Raw genomic sequence first — 23,400 nt, forward strand, 5'->3', positions numbered from 1 at the left:
AGTTTATAACCAGAGGAACACAATCACCCTAATCGCCTAACCTGAAGCTAGACATGCAGGACACTAGATAGGGTAACGCTGAACGATTTCACTGAAACCATCAAATCCTTCTGACAGTACTTGACAAGGTGAACACTACAACAGTCTTGTTCACCCTGGATAGTCTAGAACCCAGCAACACAGTCTCAGGATAAGGTGTCACCATTTAGAGCTGAGATGAGAATTATCTTCATTCAGGATTGTAATTCTTTGAAATGTCTAACCCAAAGAGACCAGTCAGTCATCAAGTGGATACTGAGGAAATTTCTTCGTATATTCATTTTTGTGGAATAAGGAGGTCACTGGCTATCTAGCATTTATTGCCTGTTCCTAGGTGTCCTTGAGACAATGTTGGTGAGCTGCCTTCTTGAACTACTGCAGTTCAACTACTGTGGATTGAAGACACTAAAAGGGAATCAAGGGATTGTATAGTGTAAGAATGTAGCTGAAATTGAAAACAACAAATGATGGAACAAGCTTGAAGGGGTGAGAAAAAGACTTCTTTTATTTCCTAATCATTTTAACCAGGGACAGTCATCAAGGTAATTATTTTCAGGAGGCTGATCGTGGATAGTACAGAGGTACACAGATCTCTCTTTACAACACAACAATACAAAAATAGGAGAGCTTGAATTCAGAAGAACATGGGATCATTCAAATACTGAGCACCAGAACATTTGCAGCATTAGGAAGTTATGTATTTACCCAAGAGCATTGAAGTAGTTTTATTGATTTGGTTTTTCACTCAGTTAACTCAAACAAATAAATCAAAACTCAGCTGTGAAGATACAACACAGAATACCTGAAACCGGTTAAAACAGGTACTATGAGATATGCCTCATTGCACTGGACTCTCAACTGTAGTCTGAGCCATTTAGCAGTATCTTCCCTATTTGACTGCTATGAAATCATAAAGGTTACAGTAGAGATGGATGCTCATGGAGTTTGTCATGTTTGGATCAATTCACTCCAAGACAGCAACTCAGCCAGAGCCCCTCTACACCCACATTTCATAAGGAGCAGGAGGAGGCAATTCAGCCCCTTGAGCCTACTCTGCCATTCAATGCTATCATAGCTGATCTCATATCGGCCTCGATTCCATTTCCCTGCCCACTTGCCATAACCCTTCAATCCATTACAAACTAAAAACTACTCTCCTTTTAAATTTACTCAATGCCCTGGCATCCATGCTCTCTTGGTTAGTAAATTCCACAGATTCATGACTCTTTGAGACCCTTAATCAGTTTTAAATTTGACGCTCCTCCTCCTCCTAAAGCTATGACCTCTTGTTCTAGATTGTCCCAGCTTCTAGAGACATCCCCTCTTTGCCTACTTCATCAATCCCCTTTAGCATTTTATATATCTCAACTAAATGTCCTCTTATTCTTCTAAACTCTAGGAAGTATAGGCCTAAACTGTTCAATCTTTTTTAGAGTCATAGAGGTGTACAGCACGGAAACAGACCCTTCGGTCCAACTCATCCATGTTAACCAGGTACCTTGAATTATCTAGTGCTGTTTGCCTACATTTGCCTAAGCCTTCTAATCCTTCCCTATTCACATATCCATTGTACTCACCCCCAGCACTTCCTCTGGTAGCTCATTTAGTACACGCACCACCTTCTGCGTGAACAAATTGTCCCTTAGATGCCTTTTAAATCTTGCCCCTCTCACCTTAAACCTATGCCCTCTGATTTTTGACTTACCTACCCTGCGGAAAAGACCAGAGCTATTCACATTATCCACGCCCTTCATGATTTTATAAACCTCTGTAAGGTCACCCCTCAGCCTCCGATGTTCGAGGGAAATTAGCCCTAGCCTATTCAGCCTTTTCGTATATCTCAAATATTCAACTCTGGCAACATTCTTATAAATCTTTTTTGAACCCTTTCAGGTTCTTTTTATGAGACAACTCCTTCATCTCTGGAATCGATCCAGTGAACATCCTTTGAACTGCCTCCGTTGCAATTACATCCCTCAAGTAAGGGGACCAAAAATGAATGTAATACATTCCTCGTAGCTCTGCACATTTTCTCTCTTCAGAGATTCATCCAATTCCCTTTCGAAAGCGAGGACTGGATCCATCTCCATCACATTGCCAGACAGAGTATAATAACTCCTATGATTAAAACCATTTTTTAAAAAATGGAAAATAAACTAAAGAACTGCAGATGCTGAAAATCTGAAAAATAATGCATCGAAATTGTTTGAGAAACTCAGCAGGTCTTGCAGCATCTGTGGAGAGAGAAAAACAGTTAACATTTCAAGTCCAGTAACCCTCCTTCAGAACTGCCCATAGCTGGGAAAAGGTGGTATAGCTTAATGGAGGGGCATGCGCAAATACGTGGAGAGAGCCCAGAAAGAGTCAGAGAAAAAAGGTAGGTTGACAAAGGGATTATTTTGATAGTAAACTAGGGTAAAGGAGAAACTAGACAGGTGATAATGGGGGCTATGAGTTGTTGAAAGTAGATTGAAAGGACCTGGGTGTGGTGATGGGAAATAGACATGGAAGCAAGCGTTCATGCTCTATAATTGTTAAACTTGATATCGGGTCTTGAGAAAAAGGCTTGGTCTCATGTCATCTTTGCTCCTTTTGCCATCAATCAGTGTCATTTGAGTCCCATCCGACAAATGGGAGGAACGTTTTTCCTCCTGTGTCCAGCCTAACAGTTCAGGTCACATTTCCCATCGAATCTCCCCTCAAGCACTTGCTCTCCCTTTTTTGAGGAGGAGATGCATCAACCTACCCATGGGGGACTGAAGTCCCTCATTCCAGGAACCATTCTCATGAATCTTTTCTGAATCCTTCCTGAAATAAAAAACAAGCTGTGGAACCTAGAAGGCCAAGCCTAGAAGTTTCATGAAGCTTCATCACATCCTCTACCTTTCAAACATAAAACAATGCATTTCATGCATACATATAAACAAACAAAACTTCACATAAAATCAAGGTGCCAAATACCTTTTGCATGCATTTTCTTCAGCATCCATGGATGAACCTCGTAACAAGTTGTCCTCCCATCTTTAGTTTGGTAAGGTGGGGTAAGAACATTTATGAAACACCAAACCTCCTCCTTTTCCGAAAAGGTTTTTTCACGTTTGGATCTGGTTTTCCTTTCCTCGATATTCCACCTGACAAAGCGCCTGCCTCTGCGGGCCCTCCCCCAGAATTTAGCGCGATCCGTGTACCACACATAAAATACATGATCTGGTTTTAGATTTGCGATTAAACGATTAATTCTGGATCATTTCGGATGGGGGGGGGGACGCTCCCCGACACAGGTAAATAACAAATAGACCGAAGGGAACGGCGGGGTGAGGGGAAATAAATAAAAACTTGTGAGATATGACGACCCCGGGCACAAAGCAGGTTATTTAGTAAAGTCTGAATGTGGTAAAAAAAAACAGAAGGATTTTGCCTCACTCAGTCTATAAGAAGGACATTAATCGACGTCCGCCATTGTTGTTGTTGTTGTTGTTCGTCAACAGGGAGGGGTCTACACTATTCACCAATACACCGACCCCCTTCCGACCCAGCTTTTGGCGCTTTCACAACCTCCAACGTTGAGGGAGGGACGGAGAATTCAATTTTCATTGACACCCGCCTTTACCAATCAGACCTCGGAGCGCGACCAGCCCCTTCCTATTTGGACCAATCGCATTGGGAATCTACGGCCACGACGTCCCGCCCAGCGACAGAGTGACAGCAGAGCTAGCCAATAGCGAGTCGCCATCCCCTACGCGTCCCCAGCGCGCGGCCAACCCCTTCATCCCCTTTGATCTTGCTCGACGGAGTGGGGGGGGGGGCAGGTGCTGGGGGAAACCCCGCCCACCGGATCCAATCACCTTCCGCCATGAGGATGATCAACGCGGCGCCGCGACCAATGAGCACCCGGGACGTGGAGGGGCAGGCGCGCGGGGGGGGAGGGCGGGATTTGAATCGCAACCAATGGGCGGACTGGAGTGAGCGGCGGGACCAATGGGAGAGGGGGCCGGGGGCGGGAGCTGGAGCTGTGTGGGTTGTGTGTAATGGAGGCTGAGTAACCGTAGGGGAGATAAAGGCCGTTTGTCCTTGGCTTGAGCCCTGTCTCTGACTGTCTGTGTGAGTGAGTGAGTGGGGGAAAAAAAAAGCTGCTTATTTATTTGTCTTTCTTTCTTTGGGAAGATTTTCGTCTTGTTCAAATTATATTTTTTTTAAAAAAGAAAAGGCTGGGGGAAAATGGAGATGAAGAAAAGGATCAAACTGGAGCTGAGGAACAGGAACCCAGGCGAGGTAAAGGGTTTATTACACATTAATGGAGTGAGGGAGTTTTAACAGCACATGTCACTTGTTTTTGTGATCTCTTTTTTTTTCCCCCCCTTGCAGGAAAAAGTCCAGGTTGCTCACTTGGGTTTCCTTCAGAGCTGCAGGAATTTCCCTTAAAACTCAACTGAATCTTTCCCACTGCACTCCCTCAAGATAGATTTATATTTGTCCAGTTCTTACTTTTGCAGTGTCTTATTTTGATCTGAAATTCTGTCTCTTTTTTTTTTTATTTTCCTGCCCTTTTGGGGTTTGGGGGAGGGTTTGCATTTTATTTATTTTTTTGTCGTGTGTGCATGCTTTAGACTTTTTTTGTTTGTTTTTTTTAAAAAAATAACCCAGAAAACGGTGTGTGTGTGTTGGGGTGGACTTCTTCCAACCCCCTCCCCATTTTATTCCTCCTACCACATCATTTTGCAGTAATTTCAGAAGTTCTGAAGCAGACTCACTGGACCTGTAACTTTAACCCTGCTTTCTCTCCACAGATGCTGCCAGAACTGCTGAGTTTATTTTCCAGCAGTTTGTGTGTTTCTGATTTCCAGCATCCGCAGGTTTTTTTTGGGGGGGGGGATTTTTGTTTGTTTTGTAAATGGTCAGAGTTCTTACTTTTGAACTCCCATCTGGTGTGTGTGTGTGTGTGTTTTTTTTGATGTTCGGTGAAAAGGGGATTGATTTTTGGCTGTGACACCTTTCCTGGTGGAATGGCTTATTGACTCCTCCGATAAGTAGGGACCTGGTGACTATATTCCTGTGGAACTGGAGTTGAGCAATAGTCAGGTGGAGGGGTAGAGAAAGGAATCAGTTTGATGGTTGCAAAAAAAAATGGAAACTGCTGATGAAACTCAGCAGACCTGGTAGAAACCTGAGTTCAAGTCTAGTGATGGTTGCATTTTCTTGCAACTGAGTATTTAAAGTGGGGTCCCAAAGCAACTGGGTGATGAATCACCAAGTGTTATTCACCTATTTGGTGAATGTAACTTTTGATTCCTGTATGTTAAATATAAGAACATAATTGTAATTTGGCACTAGCTCCTTATCTAAACCATAATATCCCTGGTCACTATGTGAATGATTCAAGTGACTTTTGGCAGTGTGTTGAGGCCTGTAAAGCATTATGCTCTACATTGATCATGGCTTTCTGCAACACAAGGCACAGAATCAGAGGCATCTGGTAGCAAGCAAACTTAGCTGTGCAACAAATGAGAGATCACAAACTTACTGAATTGCTTGTTGTCTGTTCTCTTATTTTTTTTCCTCACTCTGCTGCACTTTGATCTTTTAATCTTGCTTTTGTCTTCCTGTTATACAAGTAAAACCTGTAATGGGTGATAATAAATCTTATGGATTTTGGGGACTGTTACAACAGCACTTCATCTTATCCTTGTATTTGCATTAGTTTACAAGACATTAGTAATGAGCGAGAACCATTGCACCTTGTTCCCATCTGTCGTGGGCAGTTGTTTTAGATCCACGAGTTTCTAAACCCTGGAGTGTGTTTAAAAATTGCCTTGTCAGTCTTTTATGGTTTAATGGTGCACCATATAGTGTATAAATCCTTGGTGAGTTATCACTGGGTAATTTCCATAATAGTGTGTAATCATGTTGCTATAACATTCTGCCTGTTTCTTGGATCTGAATTACTCCATTAATCTGAAATAAAAGATGGACTCAGTCATGGTGACCATGACCATAACAGTATCATAGATTGTGATTCAAAAACCCATCTGGTTCACTATCGTCATAGAGACGTACAGCACGGAAACAGACCTTCCTCCCATGCTGATCAGATATCCCAACCCAATCTAATCCCACCTGCCAGCATCCAGTCCATATACCTCCCTACATTTCCAATTCATATACCCATCCAGATGCCTTTTAAATGTTGCAATTGTACTACCCTTCACCACTTCCTCTGGCAGCTCATTCCAGACACACACCATTCTCTGCGTGAAAAAAGTTGCCCCATAGGTCTCTTTTATATCTATCCCCTCTCACCCTAAACCTATGCCTTCTAGTAATGGACTCTTCGCCTCCCCTCATCCCAGGAAAAAACCTTGTCTATTTACCCTATCCACGCCCTTCGTGATTTTATAAGCTCACCCCTCAGCCTTCGACCTTTCAGGGAAAACAGCCCTAGCCTATTCAGTCTCTCCCTACAGCTCAAATCCTCCAAACCTGGCCATATCCTAGTAAATCTTTTCTGAACCCTTTCAAGTTTCACAACATCCTTTTCAATAAGAAGGAGACCAGAACTACACGTACCTTTTAGGAAAGGTAATCTGTCATTGTTACCTGGTCTGGTGTACATATAACTTGAGATTCATAGTCTCTGGAGCAGGAGGTTTCGAGGGAATGTGAGTAACACTTTGCTATCAGGAAAAAGTGAGAACTGCAAATGCTGGAGATCAGAGTAGAGAGTATGGTGCTGGCAAAGCACAGTAGGTCAGGCAGCATCCGAGGAGCAGGAGAATAGATGTTTCAGGCATAAGCCCTTCATTAGGAATTACATTTTGTGATCACCCAGTGAGTATTGAGAATTGGGAACTTGCTACTTGTAAGGGTGATAGAGTCAGAAACAATAACGATCTTAAAAAACATTTGAACTGTATTTTGTTATGTACTTGCAATGCCAAGGCATATGAGGCTGTGAACTAAGTGCTGGAAAAGGGGATTAGATTTTTTTTTTGATTGGTACAGACATGATGGGCCAAAAGGTTGTTTTTTCTGTGCTGTAAATCTGATTCTGGTTGACTTTTAACTGCCCTCTGAAATTACCATTAAGTTAAAGGTAATAAGGGATTTGCACAAATGCTGACCTTTCCAGCAGTAACCCCTCCCCACAAAAAAATAGAGATTAAAAACTTGTCAATCCCTTTTAACCAGAAAGGAAACGGGATACTCTGGTATAAATGCAGCATGCTGTGGTGTTGTCACTGTCACTGGTTGACTGTGAGGCAAAGGTCTTTCTGGCCTGAGTTTCTCCTGCTCACTGGTATGCAGTGTCACCTATATTCTGTAGGTAGCCTGAGGATGCCACTGATGCTTCAATTGGTTTGGCAGTGAACCAGATGGATTGGAAATGAGCTTAACCCTGGTCTGGTGATAGCTAACGCTGAAACTGTCCCAGCTGAGGTTGGCCCACGTTTAAGGGAAACACAGTTAATTAGGATACTGCTGCTGATTTTACTGAACTGAGTTTTGGGCTGTGAGCTGTGAAGATGTCTAATGGAACAGTTTAGTGACACTTGCTGCCCAGCTGTGCTGAGGAAGAATGGTCAGCAGTGTGCACTACCAGGGACAGGTGCCATATGTGGCGATTGGACACAGCACTAAGCCTCCTTTTTAAGTGGGCAAATGCTTTGAAGTGGTTTGGTAGTGGCTTAATATTGGGCTGATGTGTTGATATGTGGACTTAAAGCTTTCACATCTGAAAAACATCCAGAATGTGATTTGAGTGCCTATTGCCATCTCAGAATCAGAGCATCCCTCCAGTGCAGAAAGTGGCTGTTAGCCCATCAAGTCTGCACTGACTCTCTGAACAGCATCCCAATCAATCCCTTAATCCTGCCATTACCATGGCTAGACTGCCTACCCTACATGTACACTGGGGCAATTTAGCATGGTCAATCCATCCAACCTACACATAGTCATAGAGATGTACAGCATGAAAACACCCTTCGGTCCAACCTGTCCATGCCGACCAGATATCCCAACCCAATCTAGTCCTACCTGCCATACTTTGAGAGGAGGACACCCTGCTTAATTTCCTGGGGTTCTTCTGTTATCCTGACTGTCTCTCCTTTTTACTAAAATCATTGTAAAAAAATGTTAAACATCAGTGTGTGAAAGGCCAGTGTACTGGGAGAGTTCATACATCGCTGTTTTCTGGTTCCTGCACATCAGTGGGAAATATTCAATTGTGAATGCGTATGTTGACCAGTCCTGTGGACCTGGTCTGGGGAGGTAAGTACCTGGGTACTGAGATTTGAGGCGATGTGGCTATATCAATATCAAGTCACTTTGCTTCCACAATGCTTGGAAGCATTTCACAAGTTCAGCAAAGCACAGTAGTCTGGTTGTGGTTAGAACTTGCTTCATTCACTACTTCTAATATGTTGTGCCCTGAGGCCTGTTTTCTGCCCACGGTATTCATAAGACTTTAAGTTATAATCTATTTTCCTTTCACTGACAGATGGTAAACCTTTTTTTCTTAAACTGGGTCACCAAAGTAATGGATTAATGATTTCAAACTAATTTTTTAGTATGGAATGGGAACCTCCGGAATAATAGAAGAACTTGAACTTGTGTTCTAATTGTAAGAATGTCCACGAAATGACGAATGTTGAATATATGCTAGTATGTTTGTTTAGTTTAACTTCGAAGGAGCCAGTTTCTGCTACTTTAAACATTCTAATCAGAATAGATAAAATCAAGCATTCAACAGTGTCAAAATATCATTCTTCAGGGTATTTATGCACCCCTGCCCTAGTGGTGCCCACCAGTCCCTAAAGGCAGGAGTCTGTTTCTATCTCTGTTGTTAAGTTAAAAATCTCACAACACCAAGTTATAGTTCAACAGGACTATAGCCTGGTGTTGTGTGCTTTTTAACTTTGTACACCCCAGTCCAACACCAGCTCCTCCAAATCACTTGTCATTAAGGATATTGGGCCTTAGCCAGTTGGTTTATTGGGGGATATTGATCCAAATGTGCATAATACCAAACCAAACCTCACAATTTCACCCTTTTTTTTTCCCCATTTGGACCTTTTCTATTTGTGGATAACTTTTCGTTGAAAAATCCAAAAGTGCGTTACTGCCATGGTTAGGAATTGTAGACATAGCTAAGATTTAAAAATCACACAATAATTGTATTATACAGTACCAAGTTGGGTTTTAAGACCCTCTGACTGGAAGAGGACGGTGATGTTAGTCTAAAAGTTTCACCAGATGTGAAGTCTGGGGAAGGAAAGTTCTAAAATCAGGTGGCTGATTTTGATACTAGAGAAGGCAACTGGAGAAATAAGAGAAGGATGAAACAAAGGTTGCAACACTGGGATTTGGAAGCTTCTCCTGTCCCTGACTGTGCTAATCTGTGGCTAGGTATTTAGTTAAAGCTCTCCACATGACTTGTGGTGGTCTCCACACATTCTCTGGCCTCGTTGACTGACTGATTCCCTAGGTTTGCAGGTCCTGAACATTTTGAACATCCTACTCTGGACATGTAGGAGGTCCCTTGCAGGTCTATGTGATTCACTTGCATTTACTTTGTCCAATTGATCCACCAGCCTAGATGATGTAGGCAACATAGGAATGCAATCTTCCAGTTCCAGGAGATTGTATTTCCAATTTACTGTCATGCTCTGTGTTTGTAAAAGCTCAGGGTACCTGTTAGTACTGGATATACAAGTTATCCTGTGGTATGTACCATCACATCCTCTGGCTAACAGCCATTACACTGCTATCCCTGCTATATAGTGGCTGCAATCAGGAGTGTTTGTGAACATCTTGGGGCTTTTGCTGAGTTAGTGGGACCAGGGGAGTGTTTCATTATGCAAATGACAATGAGTAGCTGAAACATGCTTTTATTTTTCCCTCCCACTTCAGGTCGCAGAGCTAGTAATCGACAACTGTCGCAGCAACGAAGGGGAGATTGATGGCTTTGATGACGGATTTAAGGAGCTAGAGTATCTCAGTATGATCAATGTGGGACTCAAATCTCTCGCCAAACTTCCAAACCTGCACAAACTCTTGAAGGTGAGCTTTTGTGGCAGCATGAGTTAGTTTGTTTGGATGGGGTGAGGGTAAAAATTGTATTAATGGATTTGTTTCTAAGGTCAGGGGAACAGGGCTTGCTGCAGAGTTTGTTAAATATTTTGACATCCCTGATTTTCCTTCGTCAGTTAGTGGGAGTGGAGAGTATTGCAGCTGAACCTCACCCTGTCCCTGAATGTGGAATTTCCAGCAGATTTCCAAACATTGGCAAGTTTGGGAAACTTGGTCAGCTTGGATGAGTTGGACTGAAGAGTCTGTTCCCATGCTACAATGATGCTGACACTATAGAATTCTGGCTGTACTCACGAAGAAGGGCTTATGCCTGAAATGTCGATTCTCCTTCTCCTTGGATGCCGCCTGACTTGCTGCGCTTTTCCAGCAACACATTTTTAAGCTTTGTCCTCACTAAGACACTGCTCCCAGACTGTGTGATCTGTTTGGGTCATAGGAACGTACAGAGACCATTCAGGCCCTCCTTCACAATTTGATAAGATCTTAGTTGCCTAGTATGGTCTCAACTGCCCTTTCCTGTATGTATCTCACAATCCTCCACTTCCATTTTGATGAAAGGTCTGACTCTGCCTTTTGAATAAACTTGTAAACCCCATCTCTAGTACCCTTTTTTTGGTTGGGGGGGAAGCCTCTGGATTCTGAGGAAAAAGATCTCCTCTATCTTAAAAGGGAGACCTCTTACTCTTTAAACAAGCTTAGTTTATTCTTAATGTGTGTTCCTTAGACTCCAGCATATCAAATCCCCTCAAGATCTTGTGTTGCTTTTGTAAGATCACCTCTCATTTTTCTAACAGTGATTATCCCAAGAGCCACAATGGCCCCACTTGTGTACAGCAAGTATCTGTATGCTGTCATCCCTACACTCCTGTGTAGTGACGACATCATAAGTGTGGGGAAAGGCACTTCGTGAGAGTGTGACTTAATTGCACCAGATAAATGGGAGAAAGTGAGGACTGCAGATGCTGGAGATCAGAGCTGAAAATGTGTTGCTGGAAAAGCGCAGCAGGTCAGGCAGCATCCAAGGAGCAGGAGAATCGACGTTTCAGGCATGAGCCTGAAGAAGGGCTTATGCCCGAAACGTCGATTCTCCTGCTCCTTGGATGCTGCCTGACCTGGGCTGTTCCAGCAACACATTTCCAGATAAATGGGATCAAATCACAGAAATGACTTACTCTTTTAAAACTACTGTTTACGCTGCCGGCTAAGGATGAAGTCATTTTGTATATTTCCTAAACATAAACCTGATTTTTCACATCTTAAGAGCTGAAGGTATAAAGGATCTGTTGGTACAGATCCACATTATCAAAGAAGCTGATGTGCATGGCCTAGGTAACTGCTGATAACTTTCTTTTCTTTTTTTTAACAAAGTACTTGTGGATATGGCTGGGCCAGCATTTGTTACCTTTGCTTAGATGTCTTGGAGAAGATGGTGGTGTGTCTTTTGTTGAGCCACTGTAGTTCTTTTGTTAAAGTTCCAAGATTTTGAACCAGTAACATTGAAGGAACAGTGATATATTTCCAAGTCAAGATGGTCAGTGTTTTAAATGGTAGCTTGCAGATGGTGGTGTTAGCATGTGTCTACTGCTTTCCTCTTCCTCCCCGATGGTAGTGGTTGGAAGTTGGATGGGGTCTAAGGAGCCTTAGTGAATTTCTGCAGTGCACCTTACCGATGATGCATCCTGCAGCTGGCATGCCACGGGTGAATTTGTGTCTGTAAGTTACTGACTTTAGCTGCTACTTTAAGTAACACCACCTTGCAGTATTTGTATATTTGGTAGCAATGATCTGGAGGTGCTGATATTGGACTGGGATGGACAAAGTTCTTAAAAATCACACAACACCAGGTTCCAGCCCAACGGGTTTATTTGGAAGCACTAGCTTTGGAGTGCTGCTCCTAAATCAGGTAGCTGTGATATGTATTTGGTAGTACTTGCCTGTTGATTCATGAAGTTGTGGTTCAAGACCCTTAAGGATAAAAGCCCAAGCTGATGCTGCAGTGCTGTATTGAGGGAGCACTACTCTGCTGGAAGTGCCATTTTTGCAGGTAAGAAGATAAACTGACAGAGCATTCAGGGGCTCAGATGGCTGTAATGATCCCAGAAAAGCAGGGGAATTCTCTCTGATGCCCTAGCCAACAATTAACCCTCCTTCAACTTTGCTTTTACAAATAAAAATTGTTTATCTCGAGTATTGACTTCTGTTTCGTGCATTATTTTGAATTGTAGTTACCTTTGCACTTTGGAACATTTGTATGAAATACATTGTAGCCTGTTGTTTGAGAGCTACTGTATAAATAGTGGGCAGCACAGTAGCCCACTTAGCACTGCTGCCTCACAGCACCAGTTCAATTCCACCCTCTGGTCACTGTCTCTGAAGTTTGCACATTCTCTCCATGTCAGCACTGGTTTCCTCCAGGTACTCCGGTTTCTTCCCACAGTCCAAAGATGTGCAAGTTAGGTGGATTAGCCATGGAAACGCAGGATTAAAGGGATAGGATGGGGGTAGGTCAGTGTGAGCTCAATGGGCCAAATGGCCTGCTTCCACACTGTAGGGATTCTATGACAGGCAAACCTGTCTTCATTTTTTTTTGAAATGAGGGACCATTCATGCTCTGACCTTTTTTTTTTTGCTTGGTTTGTGTTCTGATTCCTGAATGTGTTGAGAATGGACTTTACAGACATCTGTCTGGCTCTATCTCCTTCTGTAGCTGGAGCTCAGCGATAACTCCATCTCGGGAGGACTGGAATTACTAACAGAGAAATGTCCCAACCTTGTGTACCTCAACCTCAGCAGCAATAAAATCAAAGACTACAGCACAGTGGAGCCTCTGGTAAGTAACCATTGCTCAGATCTAGAAACATGTGCATGTTGTCACAGCCAAAACTCCATACACATGCCCATATCAGACTACTTCCTCTCCAGTTTTCAACAAAACCCATGAGTGGAAATACTGCTCTAGCTCACAACTACAGCTTGAGCTTTCCCAGGCATTTTTATAGGATTCACTGTAGATGAATCAGTCTGACCTCCCAAGTTCAGGATGTCTGAAAATATCAGGAATATTGTTTGTCTCCATCAGGAACTCTGATATTCTCAGGGATGGGAACTGTAGGTTGGGATCCACTTCCTTCTGGAGAGGGACTGGGCAGCTTATTCTGACTGTCTCCCTTGCCATTGTTGGATCTGTTATTGCAGCATCTTTGAAATATACAATGTTTTCTCCTATATAGAGTCATAAAGTTGGACAGCATGGAAATAGACCCTTTGGTTCAACCCGTCCATGCCGACCAGATATCCCAACCTAATCTAGTCCCGCCTGCCAGCACCTGGCCCATATCCCTCCAAATCCTTCCTATTCATATACCCATACAATTGCAACATTTAAGAAGCATTTGGATCAGCCCCCAACAATTCCTCTGGCAGCTCATTCCATTCCCGTACCACCCTCTGTGTGAAAAAGTCTCTCCTATATCTTTCCCCTCTCATCCTAAACCTATACCCTCTAGTTTTGGACTCCCCCACCCCAGGGAAAAGACTTTGCCTATTTACCCTATCCATGCCCCTCAATTTTGTAAACCTCTATAAGGTCACCCCTCAGCCTCCCACGCTCCAGGGAAAACAGCCCCAGCCTGTTCAGCCTGTCCCTATAGCTCAAATCCTCCAACCCTGGCAACATCCTTAAATCTTTTCTGAACCCTTTCAAGTTTCATAACATCTTTCTGATAGGAAGGAAACCAGAATTGCATGCAATATTCCAACAGTGGCCTAACCAATGTCCTGTATAGCTTCAACATGACTTCTCAACTCCTGTTCTCAATTCTCTGACCAATAAAGGAGAGCATACCAAACACCACCTTCACTATCCTATCTCCCTGCGATTCCACTTTCAAGGAGCTATGAACCTGTACTCCAAGGTCTCTTTGTTCAGCAACACTCCCTAGGACCTTACTGTTAAGTGTATAAGTCCTGCTAAGATTTGCTTTCCCAAAATATAGCACCTCTCGTTTATCTGAATTAAACTCCATCTGTCACTTCTCAGCCCATTGGCCCATCCTATATGATTCATTCAAAATAACAACTGACTCAGGTAACTTGCTGCTCCATGAATAGACTTTTTCTGGAACCTCTCAGTGAAGGTCAATTATAGAGTGTCTATTGCTTCTCTTTTCTAGCAGGCTGTGTAGAAATTTTGTCCTTTTTCTTTTGTATCTTTGAGGCTCTTCATGTTGCAGCTAGTGATTCTTTAACTGCTGTTAAACACCAAACCCTTTGAAGGTATTTGGGTTATTTTTCTGTTTATGGCAGGGAGGCTTGGCTATGTAAAAGTGTACCCAATAAGGGTGGAGATGCACTGTAGCAACAAAGCGTTACTTTTCCCAGTGTGGCTTAGTGTGTCTCATTAATATGATCAGTGGACTTCTGAATGCCCCTTCCAAGCTGCACATTTGTGTCTCATTAGTCCCTCTTTCATGTAAACCATCCTACATGTGTCTTGACCCTATGTGCACAGAGTTGAAATAAAAGATCAGTTTTAGCTGGAATTCTTTGTTTCCCCTCCCATTCTGATATCCTACATTTGACTAAATGACAAACCCCAACCTAATTTATCAATTATTTTAAAGCTTCCCGTGTTAGTTTCTAAACTACTCCAAATTGCCTGTTTTGACAGTTACTACTTTTAAATGACATTTTAGGGGATTCAGTAACAGGGTGTTTTTGTGTGACACTGTTCAGTCATGTTCAATGTCAAACATTCATGGCCTTATCTTGTCCTGAAATTGACTTCAGTCTGTAAAATTTCAGAAAAACCTGACTCACTTAAAGAGCTTGGACCTGTATAACTGTGACATCTCTAATCCAAGTGACTACAGGGAGAGCATCTTCAAGCTGCTTCCTCACATTACTTACTTAGATGGCTTTGATCGAGATGACCAAGAGGCCCCAGAGTCTGATGAAGGTAAGAAATCTGTTTTGAGTAGGGAAGAATCTCAAGGAGATAGACTAGCAGACTCCATAGAACATAACAGCACAGTACAGGCCCTTCAGACCTCGATGTTGCACCAATCTGAAGCCCATCTAACTTACACTATTCCATTATCGTCCTTCTATTTATCCCATGACCATTTAAATGCCCTTTAAAGTTGGCAAGTCTACTACTGTTGCAGTCAGGCCATTCCACGCCCTTACTACTCACTGAGTAAAGAACCTACCCCTGACATCTGTCCTATATCACTCCTCAATTTAAAGCTATGTCCCCTCGTGCTCGCCATCACCATCCAAAGAAAAAGGCTCTCACTGTCCACCCGATCTAATCATCTTGTATGTCTCTAACTCACCTCTTAACCTCCTTCTCTCTAATGAAAGCACTCTCCAATCCCCTCTGCCTTTCCTTACAAGACCTTATCTGCATACCATTACATCCTAGTAAGTCTCCTCTGCACCCTTTCCAAAGCTTCCACATCCTTCCTTATGTGTTGACCAGAACTGTACACAATACTCCAGTGCACCAGAGTTTTGGTACAGCTGCAACACGACTGTATGGCTCTGAAACTCAATCCATGTAATAAAAGCAAACACACCATATGCCGCCTTTACAACCCTATCAACCTGGATAGTAACTTTCCAGGATCTGTGCACATGAATACCAAGATCTCTCTGCTCATCCATACAACCAAGAATCCTACCATTAGCCCAGTCCTCTGCATTCCTGTTACTCCTTCCAAAGTGAATCATCTCATTAAACTTCATTTGCCACCTTTCTACCCAGCTCTGCAGTTGATCTATGTCCCTGTTAATCTGCAACATCATTGTCACTATCCCCAACTCCACTGACTTTAGTGCCATCTGCAAACTTACTAATCCATGTTCTACACCCTCATCCAGGTCATTTATAAAAATGACAAACAGCAGTGGCCCCAAAACAGATCCTTGCGGTACACCACTAGTGACTCAACTCCATCATGAACATTTCCCATCGACCACCACCCTGTCTTCTTTCAGCTAGCCAATTTCTGATCCAAACCACTAAATCAGCTTCAATCCCATACCTCCAAATTTTCTGAAGTTGCCTACTGTGGGGAACCTTATCAAGCACTTTTTTTTTTTAGTGCTTCAGTAACACAGGATGGTATCTTTATATACAAACTTCTCAATGTTTCTTGTGTAGAGGGTGAGGATGATGATGACGAAGCTGGTGCTGCTGAGGAATATTATGATGAAGAGCTTGATGATGAGGAAGAAGAGGAGGAAGAGGATGGTGAACCACCAGGGGAGGTTGGACTGTCCTATCTTCTGAAAGAAGAAATTCAGGTTTGTTTATTCTTGAGGAGGAATATTCTGGAAATCGAGCCCACAACTCCACAAGTAGTGCCAATAGTATAACTTTATTCAATCATCAAAATGGCCAAAACACTCATCGGGCTTCTTCAATCTGTTTGTTATAACACAAACCTTTTTTCTTAAGACAACCTAAATGTTGGCTAATATCTAAACAGTGATTGAAATTAGAATTGTTCCCTGTAATCTCTAACACCAACACACTTGCACAACGTGGAAGACAACAGTCTCAGCAAAGATCAGGCCAAAATAAAACAAAAACACCGGGAAAAGCAGCTCTTTTAGTCAGAGGGTAGAATTTGATTAATCCTCACATCCGTCAGGTTACTTTTCAGAAAAGAAAATCAACAACTATAGGAAGATCTTCAGATTGGATTGAAGTCAAGCTGGATCTGAATTCTGAAAAGCTGTCACAATTCAACTTTTCATAGAATCCCTAAAGTGTGGAAACAGACCACTTGGCACAACAAGTCCACACTGGCCCTCAGAGTATCCCACCCAGACCCATTCCCCATCTCTATTACTTTACATTTTTCCTAACTAATGAACCTAACCTATAAATCCCTGAACACTATGGGCAATTTAGCTTTGGCTAATTCGCCTAACCTGTACATCTTTGGCTTCTGGGAGGAAACCCACGCAGACACTGGGAGAATGTGCAAACTCCACAGAGAATTTATCCTGGAATGTGCATGTTGCTTTGTGAGGCCAGCATTTATTGCTCATGGCTAATTGCCCAGATGCTAGTTAGGAGTCTACTGCATTGCTGTAAATCTGGAGTCACATGTAGGGCAGATAGTCTAATGGCAACCACACAACTGTCAATAGTTTCATTTTTTTGTTTGCAACAATCTTTTCAATTCCAAAGTTTTGTGAATTCAAATGACCATCTGCTGTGGTGGGATTTGAACCTATACTCCTCAGAATATTAACCTGGGGACATGGTTTATAGGTCAATGACATTACCAGTACACCACCACCTCCTATTGATGGTGTCTTCCTTTTCATGCAGTCAGTGGGTATGGTGTTTGCATTTTTACCTATTCCTAACTAGCTTTGAGTGGATGGCAGTGATTTACCACTCCAGGAAGAACACCATTACTATCAGATCTACATTATTGAAACAACTGATTAGGTCATGTACTACATTATGGTTTGTGGAATTTCCCAGATCTCTGACACTTTACAGCCAAATACCTCAAAGGTAAATTGTTTCTTTTCAGGATGATGACGATGATGATGATTATGTTCATGAAGGAGAAGAAGAAGAGGCAGATGAGCAAGGTATTATAATTTTAAAGCTATATGGGTATGAATAAAATCTGTGTAGACAGCATATAGAAGTCTATAATAGAGTTTGGGTGAGTCTGTTTAGACCATCATATCTTTGCTAAGGCTTGCGAATTAATCGCAGTCCTCTGGTCCTCTTTCAAACTTTGTACTTCCCACCAGTCTCCCAAAACAGCATGCCACCAGTATTCTTTCAAATTGTTGCTAATGAATCTGCTTCCACCAGATCACAGTTCCAGGGAGATTAGGAAACGTTTCTTTGTGTTCTCCCTGGTTCTTTCACCTATCATCTTAAATCTGTCCTCTGGTTGTTGACATTTAACTTGGTTACACTACTCTGTACAAAGCTGAAATCCCACATGACAGTTTGAGTATTTGAATTCTAGGTTTTAATTAAAAAGCAGACGCAATGCCAATCACTTGCATTTTTGCAAATGATGCACAGCCATATTTCAAGGCTAATTTCCAAACGCTATTTGCCATCACCACAGACATCAGTTTAGAAGGAAACTGCTTAGAGTATCAGCAAACCGGCTAAATTGCGCAATTGGTGAATCATTTGAAACAGTGTCATATAATGTGCTTACTTGTCAGTGTTCAACACTTATTGCATGCTCTTTTAAGCACTTGGATTCAGGATTTTGCCCTTTTCATGAACTTACCATCCACTGAATCACGTTAACACCAACCTGCCCAGTACAGGTGGTCTGTGTAAAGTGGCCACAAAGCTGTATGATCGTTGTATAAATTGAACTGGCTCACTAGTGTTCTATTCAGGAGTGGAAACCTGAGTCAGTAGGTTTGCAGTGTTGGACAGGGTTGGGGGGTGGGGTTGGCAGGGACTCGTGCGCAGTGTGCTGCTGCCTAGTCTCCTGAATGGGGAGTGGACCTAACAGAAAACTCCGAACCCCAGAGGAAAAGCATTGATTCAATTATCTGAATGAAAGTGCCTGCCCATCTCATTCAGATAAGAGGTTCCTCTGTACTGAAAGCTGTTGTGTTTTTTTGTGCAGAGGATGCTGCCACTCAAGGACAGAAGCGAAAACGAGAGGCAGAAGATGAAGGCGAGGATGATGAGTAATTCCCTCCAACTGTGACCAAACTCCTGTTTTGTTTCATCACAATACAACTTTGTTGCATTCTTGCTATTCTTTAGATGTAACTGTCACAATGGGAGTTGAAGGGGGAGGGAGATGGTAGGGGACAGGAGGAGGAAAGGACAGGAGAGAATGGAGTGAACTGGGAAAGGGAAATATTTTATTTTGTACTTTTTGAAACCATTCCAGTTTTACTGGGAATGTTTTAGGTGCATTTGTGTCACCTTTTTTTTTTCACAATTCCTTTCCATGGGAATCTCTTGATTTGTACTTTAATGAAGTGCAAGCAGGGATCCTTTTGAAAAATGTGAACTAGTTTATTTCCTGTGATATTGCACATGGGATTTGAAGCTGGTTAAAAAAGGGGGACAAGAATAGACCAGAAAGTTCTGTATTGACTAATTTCCATTTCTCAAATTTGCATCCAAGCTTGTGTAAACTTGTCATACTGTAATTACTTTCCATATCAGTGGAGGAACTGCAGTCCATTGTTGACATTATTTATAGCATGAGCCTGCATGGGAAATTTTCAGTAATCTTTGGACATATACATTTCCCATCAATTCCTAATGAAAGTGCACTCAGTTTTTTAACCCTCTTATACATTACCTTGAAATCTTGATTCTAGTGTTCTGCTGCCAGGTTTTTTTTCTTGCGGAGATGCCCTCTCTTGGGACAACTACCAGTTTTCTAAATTTGGTTGAAATTGTGTCAAGGGATGAAAAGAGGACATTGGCAGGAATTAATTCCTCTTATTTCAGAACCTCCATTCTGAAGTAGTTTTCAGTGGAATGTGTTGAATACTCTCCATTTGCCCTGAGACTAAGGTCAGCTCAACAGACTGACATTAGACCAAACCATTCTGTTGGTGCCTGTATAAGATCCCTCCATTAACATTTTCCTGCTGGCTAATGTTTAAAATGTTTTGTTATTCCTTAAGGCCCCTGATTTTAGAGTCTGAACTGCTGGAAATGAACATGGAGTTTTTGTTTGGTGGTAAGGGCACTAGTTTGGGGACAACTGACTGACTGTATAGGTTGCAGTTTGTGTGAGAATTATCGCAAAATAACTTCAGTGGCTGAAAAATTTTAATCCGGTGACTCAATTTAACTTGTTTCTGAAGGTATTTTTATGATCATGCCATGTTAACAGTTGGGTAGACCAGCAGGAAGCTGGAAGAACACAGCAAGCCAGGTGGCATCATGAGGTAGTGAAGTAGACATGAAGGGTTTACACCCAAGATGTCAACTTCTCCACCTTCTGAAGCTGCCTGGCCTGCTGTGTTCTTCAGCCTCCTGCCTGTCTACTTTGGATTCCAGCATCTGCAACTTTTTGTCTCTAAGAGCTGGGAGCATCTCAACCTATCTTGAGGATAAGGGAAGGACCTCAGAACATATCTTTATACTGTCTCAACATTCAACTAAATTATTTTAATGGAACTGGATTTTACAATGGGTTAAGATGTTATGTACAGCTGGGTGTAATTTGGGTGTTTTTTTAATGTAGATACTGGCATGAATGCTGTCATCTCCCTTCAACTCCCATCAGCAAAATGCATTTTAACTATAAAATCATTGCTCAGAATTCTTTTTGTAGATGCAGACAGTTATTCACTTGTAGGGGTGGGTTTTGTATTTGTAGATCTTGTGGTTTTTAGCCATACCTATGAATAAGCACTTTCAGAATTTATTTTCCAAGATTGACAAATTTGGGGGTTAAAATCTGATTAAGAAAAGATGTTAGTGACTTGGGGCAAAAGCAAAATACTGTGGATGCTGGAAATCTGAAATAAAAACAGAACCTGCTGAAAATGTTCAGCACATCTGACAGTGTTTGTGGAAAGAGGAATCAGAATTAAGTTTCAGATTGGAGGCTTTTAACCCACAAAGGGAATTGTGTGGTCTTGATGTGTTATGTGCCCAAGATTTGGTACTCTAATTTTGTTCTCACTGGGGGAAGCGCTGAGGTGGGTAGTCTGGACACCCTCTACATTTTGTGCATTAGCTTAATTAGCAAATGAAGGATGTGACCTCTGTCTTGTGCTTTCTTTTTATTTTCATCTCTGGAATGGCTGTTTAGTGGTCCTTTTTTTTGGTGGTGAGTGCAGTTTTTATTCTGTACCTCCTCTCCTGTCAATCAGTTAATAGTTCTGCCTGTGTAACCATTTCCTTTTCCCACCTACATAAATAAATTCTGATAGTGCTTCAACTGTAACACTCCCGTTTTTTAAAAAAAAGACAATTTGTAAATAGTCTGTTTGGTCTGCTTTATATAAAAAAAAAGTCCCCCTTTTGTGTTTAAGTTGTATTTGGAATAGTAGTTTTTTATTTTTGGGTTTAGAATATACTGTATTTGGATGAAGCCATGGTAGAATTTTTAAATTTGGAACAATTAATTGGAGCATCATTTTGCTTCAGCATATATCTGAACCAGAGCAGTTACACTGCGGTGGTCTGTGAATGTTTCCCAAGTTGCTTTTTCTAGGGATATTCCCAGGACATGCACCCTGCTATGTTCCCACTTAAACTCTTCCCCTTTCATGCTATTTTTTTTCCTTTTCTCAATTATAACTAATATGAACAACATTTTGTGAAACTTTTTAGAAATGCATACAGACGTGTTCTGTATTTATAAACTCTTTCCTCCTATGTTTTGCTCTTCAACTCCCTCCAAACATAGCTTTTCTTTTTACCCTGTATTTTAATTATTAGGAGGGGGGGGTATTTTAGCCATTGATAGAGCCTCCTGGGAACAGCTCTGGGTTTGTTTTGTGCTGTAAACTTAATGCCGGTTTTTATAAATTTTAAAGTTGCACACAATAAAGTTCCAAAAGTTTAAACTGAAGCCTCACCTTGTCTCTTTGTGGCACCCCGCGCCTGTACAAAAGCAGAATGTTACCGAGGTTAGGCAGCCTATAGACAGGGAGGGAACACTTGATCAATGAGCTTTCAACGCCGCTGAGCTGCAAGGTGCGACCCCGCGGTGCCGCCTGGGATTTGTAGTCCAGCGTCGCACTCAGGGCCACGTGTCCGGGTGCAACTGAACTCCAAGTCCCGCGTCGCATTGCGCACGAGTATCATTCAAACTCCTCTCCAGGGCAACCGACTGGCCATCAGCTGTGAGCCTGGGAGCAGGATACAGCTCAACAGCAAACATGGACCACGAATGAAACCCCCTCACCAAACCTAAAACACACAAAGGCAAAACCTCTCCGGAATACTGTAGTCTGGAGGAAGATGAGAAAACCCCAAAACGATGTTAACTCTGTCCTTACCTTCACTTGTTTGGTTTTCTGTCTCTCGGGTAAGTCCAGGCATTTTAGTAGAACTCTCCATATAATATCAGTACTTGAACTCTGCCTTCAAACATTTGGGGGTGGGTGTTGAGAAGAAACCTATGAGCGAACTAAAACAGTGGTCGCAATCTAAATATAGACTTGATGGGGGAAATTAATGTAAAAAGACACAACTTGCAGTTCTTGAAATCTGTACACCATTTCCAAGCTCAGAGCGGGAGGGAGTGCTGGATATAGTTTTGAGGGATGGTTTGCTTTCTGTGGGTTACTATTTTGAGAATATGTTTAGGTTTACAATAGATTTACAAAGTGGGGGCAATGAAAGGTAAGATACTGAACTGTAAGATTGATAATTCAAGCAACTAAAAAGGGGTGGTATCCAAAAGGTTCAGGTCAAACAATAAATTAGTGCTGGGAGATCTTCAGATCATAGAATCCTTAGTGTTGAAGCAGGCGATTCGGCCCTCCAAATCCACGCTGCCCCTCTGAAGAGGATCCCACCCTGATCTACTTTGTAACCCTGCATTTCCCATGGCTAATCCTGTACATCCCTAGACACTGGGCAATTTAGCACAGTGAATTCACCCTAACCTGCACATCTTTGGACTGGAAGGAAACCAGAGCACTGGGAGGGAACTCCTACAGAAGCAGGGAAAGGCAAACTACACATTTGCCCAAGACTGGAATCGAACCTGGGTTTGCTGTGAAACAGCAATGCTAACCACTGAGCCACTGTGCTGCCCAAGGCAATAAGACTACAAGCATGATATTCCTATGAGTGAGAAAAGGTAGTGTATCAAAAGCTAACAGAGATACCAAGTTTAAAATAGAAAGAAAATAAATAATAAATGTCAGGATCAAAATACAGTACAGAATCCAGCTGAATACAGGTGGTGCAGAGAAGAACTGAAAAGGGGTGAAAGAAAGGAATGTGAATGAGAGTTTTCCCATTCTTTTTCTATGTCAGCATTGAAGTTTTTATTTCCTTAAAAAGGAGAGTCATAAGGAGGATAGGCAAATTAGGGGCAGGAATTGCGATCTCTTTTTAGCAGAAAACTGAAGTATTAGAGGAGTTATGTGATACTAGTCTTCACAAGAAAGAGGATGCTGCTAATATTGATATTGAAAGTAAGGGCAATATCAGATAGGGTAAAAAAGAAATATCTAAAGTTTGTTTAGATGCTTCTAGTTTAGAAAAGCAAACATGAAAATCGCAAAGGCCAAAATCTTCAAATTCTCTTTGGGTGTGTGACTTAG

The 23,400-nt window shown here is 42.1% G+C and overlaps 2 protein-coding genes and 1 long non-coding RNA gene across 3 annotated transcripts in view; 2 read left to right on the forward strand and 1 right to left on the reverse strand.

Annotated features, from left to right (window-relative positions):
• Window positions 1–517: 517 nt before the first annotated feature.
• LOC140453985 (uncharacterized) lies at window positions 518–3,601 on the reverse strand. Its single transcript, XR_011952532.1, has 2 exons — window positions 3,001–3,601; window positions 518–2,847 (listed from the first exon to the last, which is right to left on the reverse strand). It is a non-coding gene; the product is annotated as an uncharacterized lncRNA (long non-coding RNA).
• Window positions 3,602–4,096: 495 nt separating this feature from the next.
• On the forward strand, window positions 4,097–21,687 carry anp32e (acidic (leucine-rich) nuclear phosphoprotein 32 family, member E). The gene is made up of 8 exons (XM_072548897.1): window positions 4,097–4,140; window positions 4,242–4,311; window positions 9,946–10,095; window positions 12,833–12,955; window positions 14,929–15,082; window positions 16,292–16,434; window positions 17,685–17,745; window positions 18,765–21,687. The coding sequence occupies exons 2-8, from the start codon at window positions 4,258–4,260 to the stop codon at window positions 18,830–18,832; spliced, it is 753 nt and encodes a 250-aa protein (XP_072404998.1). The 5' UTR covers window positions 4,097–4,140; window positions 4,242–4,257; the 3' UTR covers window positions 18,833–21,687.
• A 136-nt stretch (window positions 21,688–21,823) lies between these two features.
• The window catches only part of LOC140453986 (uncharacterized), a 47,117-nt gene continuing 45,540 nt past the window's right edge, over window positions 21,824–23,400 (forward strand). Inside the window, exon 1 of the mRNA XM_072548895.1 lies at window positions 21,824–22,151. Within this exon, the coding sequence (XP_072404996.1) occupies window positions 22,085–22,151 (67 nt within the window). The 5' untranslated portion in view covers window positions 21,824–22,084. The remainder of the gene's footprint in view (window positions 22,152–23,400) is intronic.

This window comes from Chiloscyllium punctatum, chromosome 28 (assembly GCF_047496795.1).
Source record: "Chiloscyllium punctatum isolate Juve2018m chromosome 28, sChiPun1.3, whole genome shotgun sequence".
Taxonomy (NCBI): Eukaryota; Metazoa; Chordata; class Chondrichthyes; order Orectolobiformes; family Hemiscylliidae; genus Chiloscyllium; species Chiloscyllium punctatum.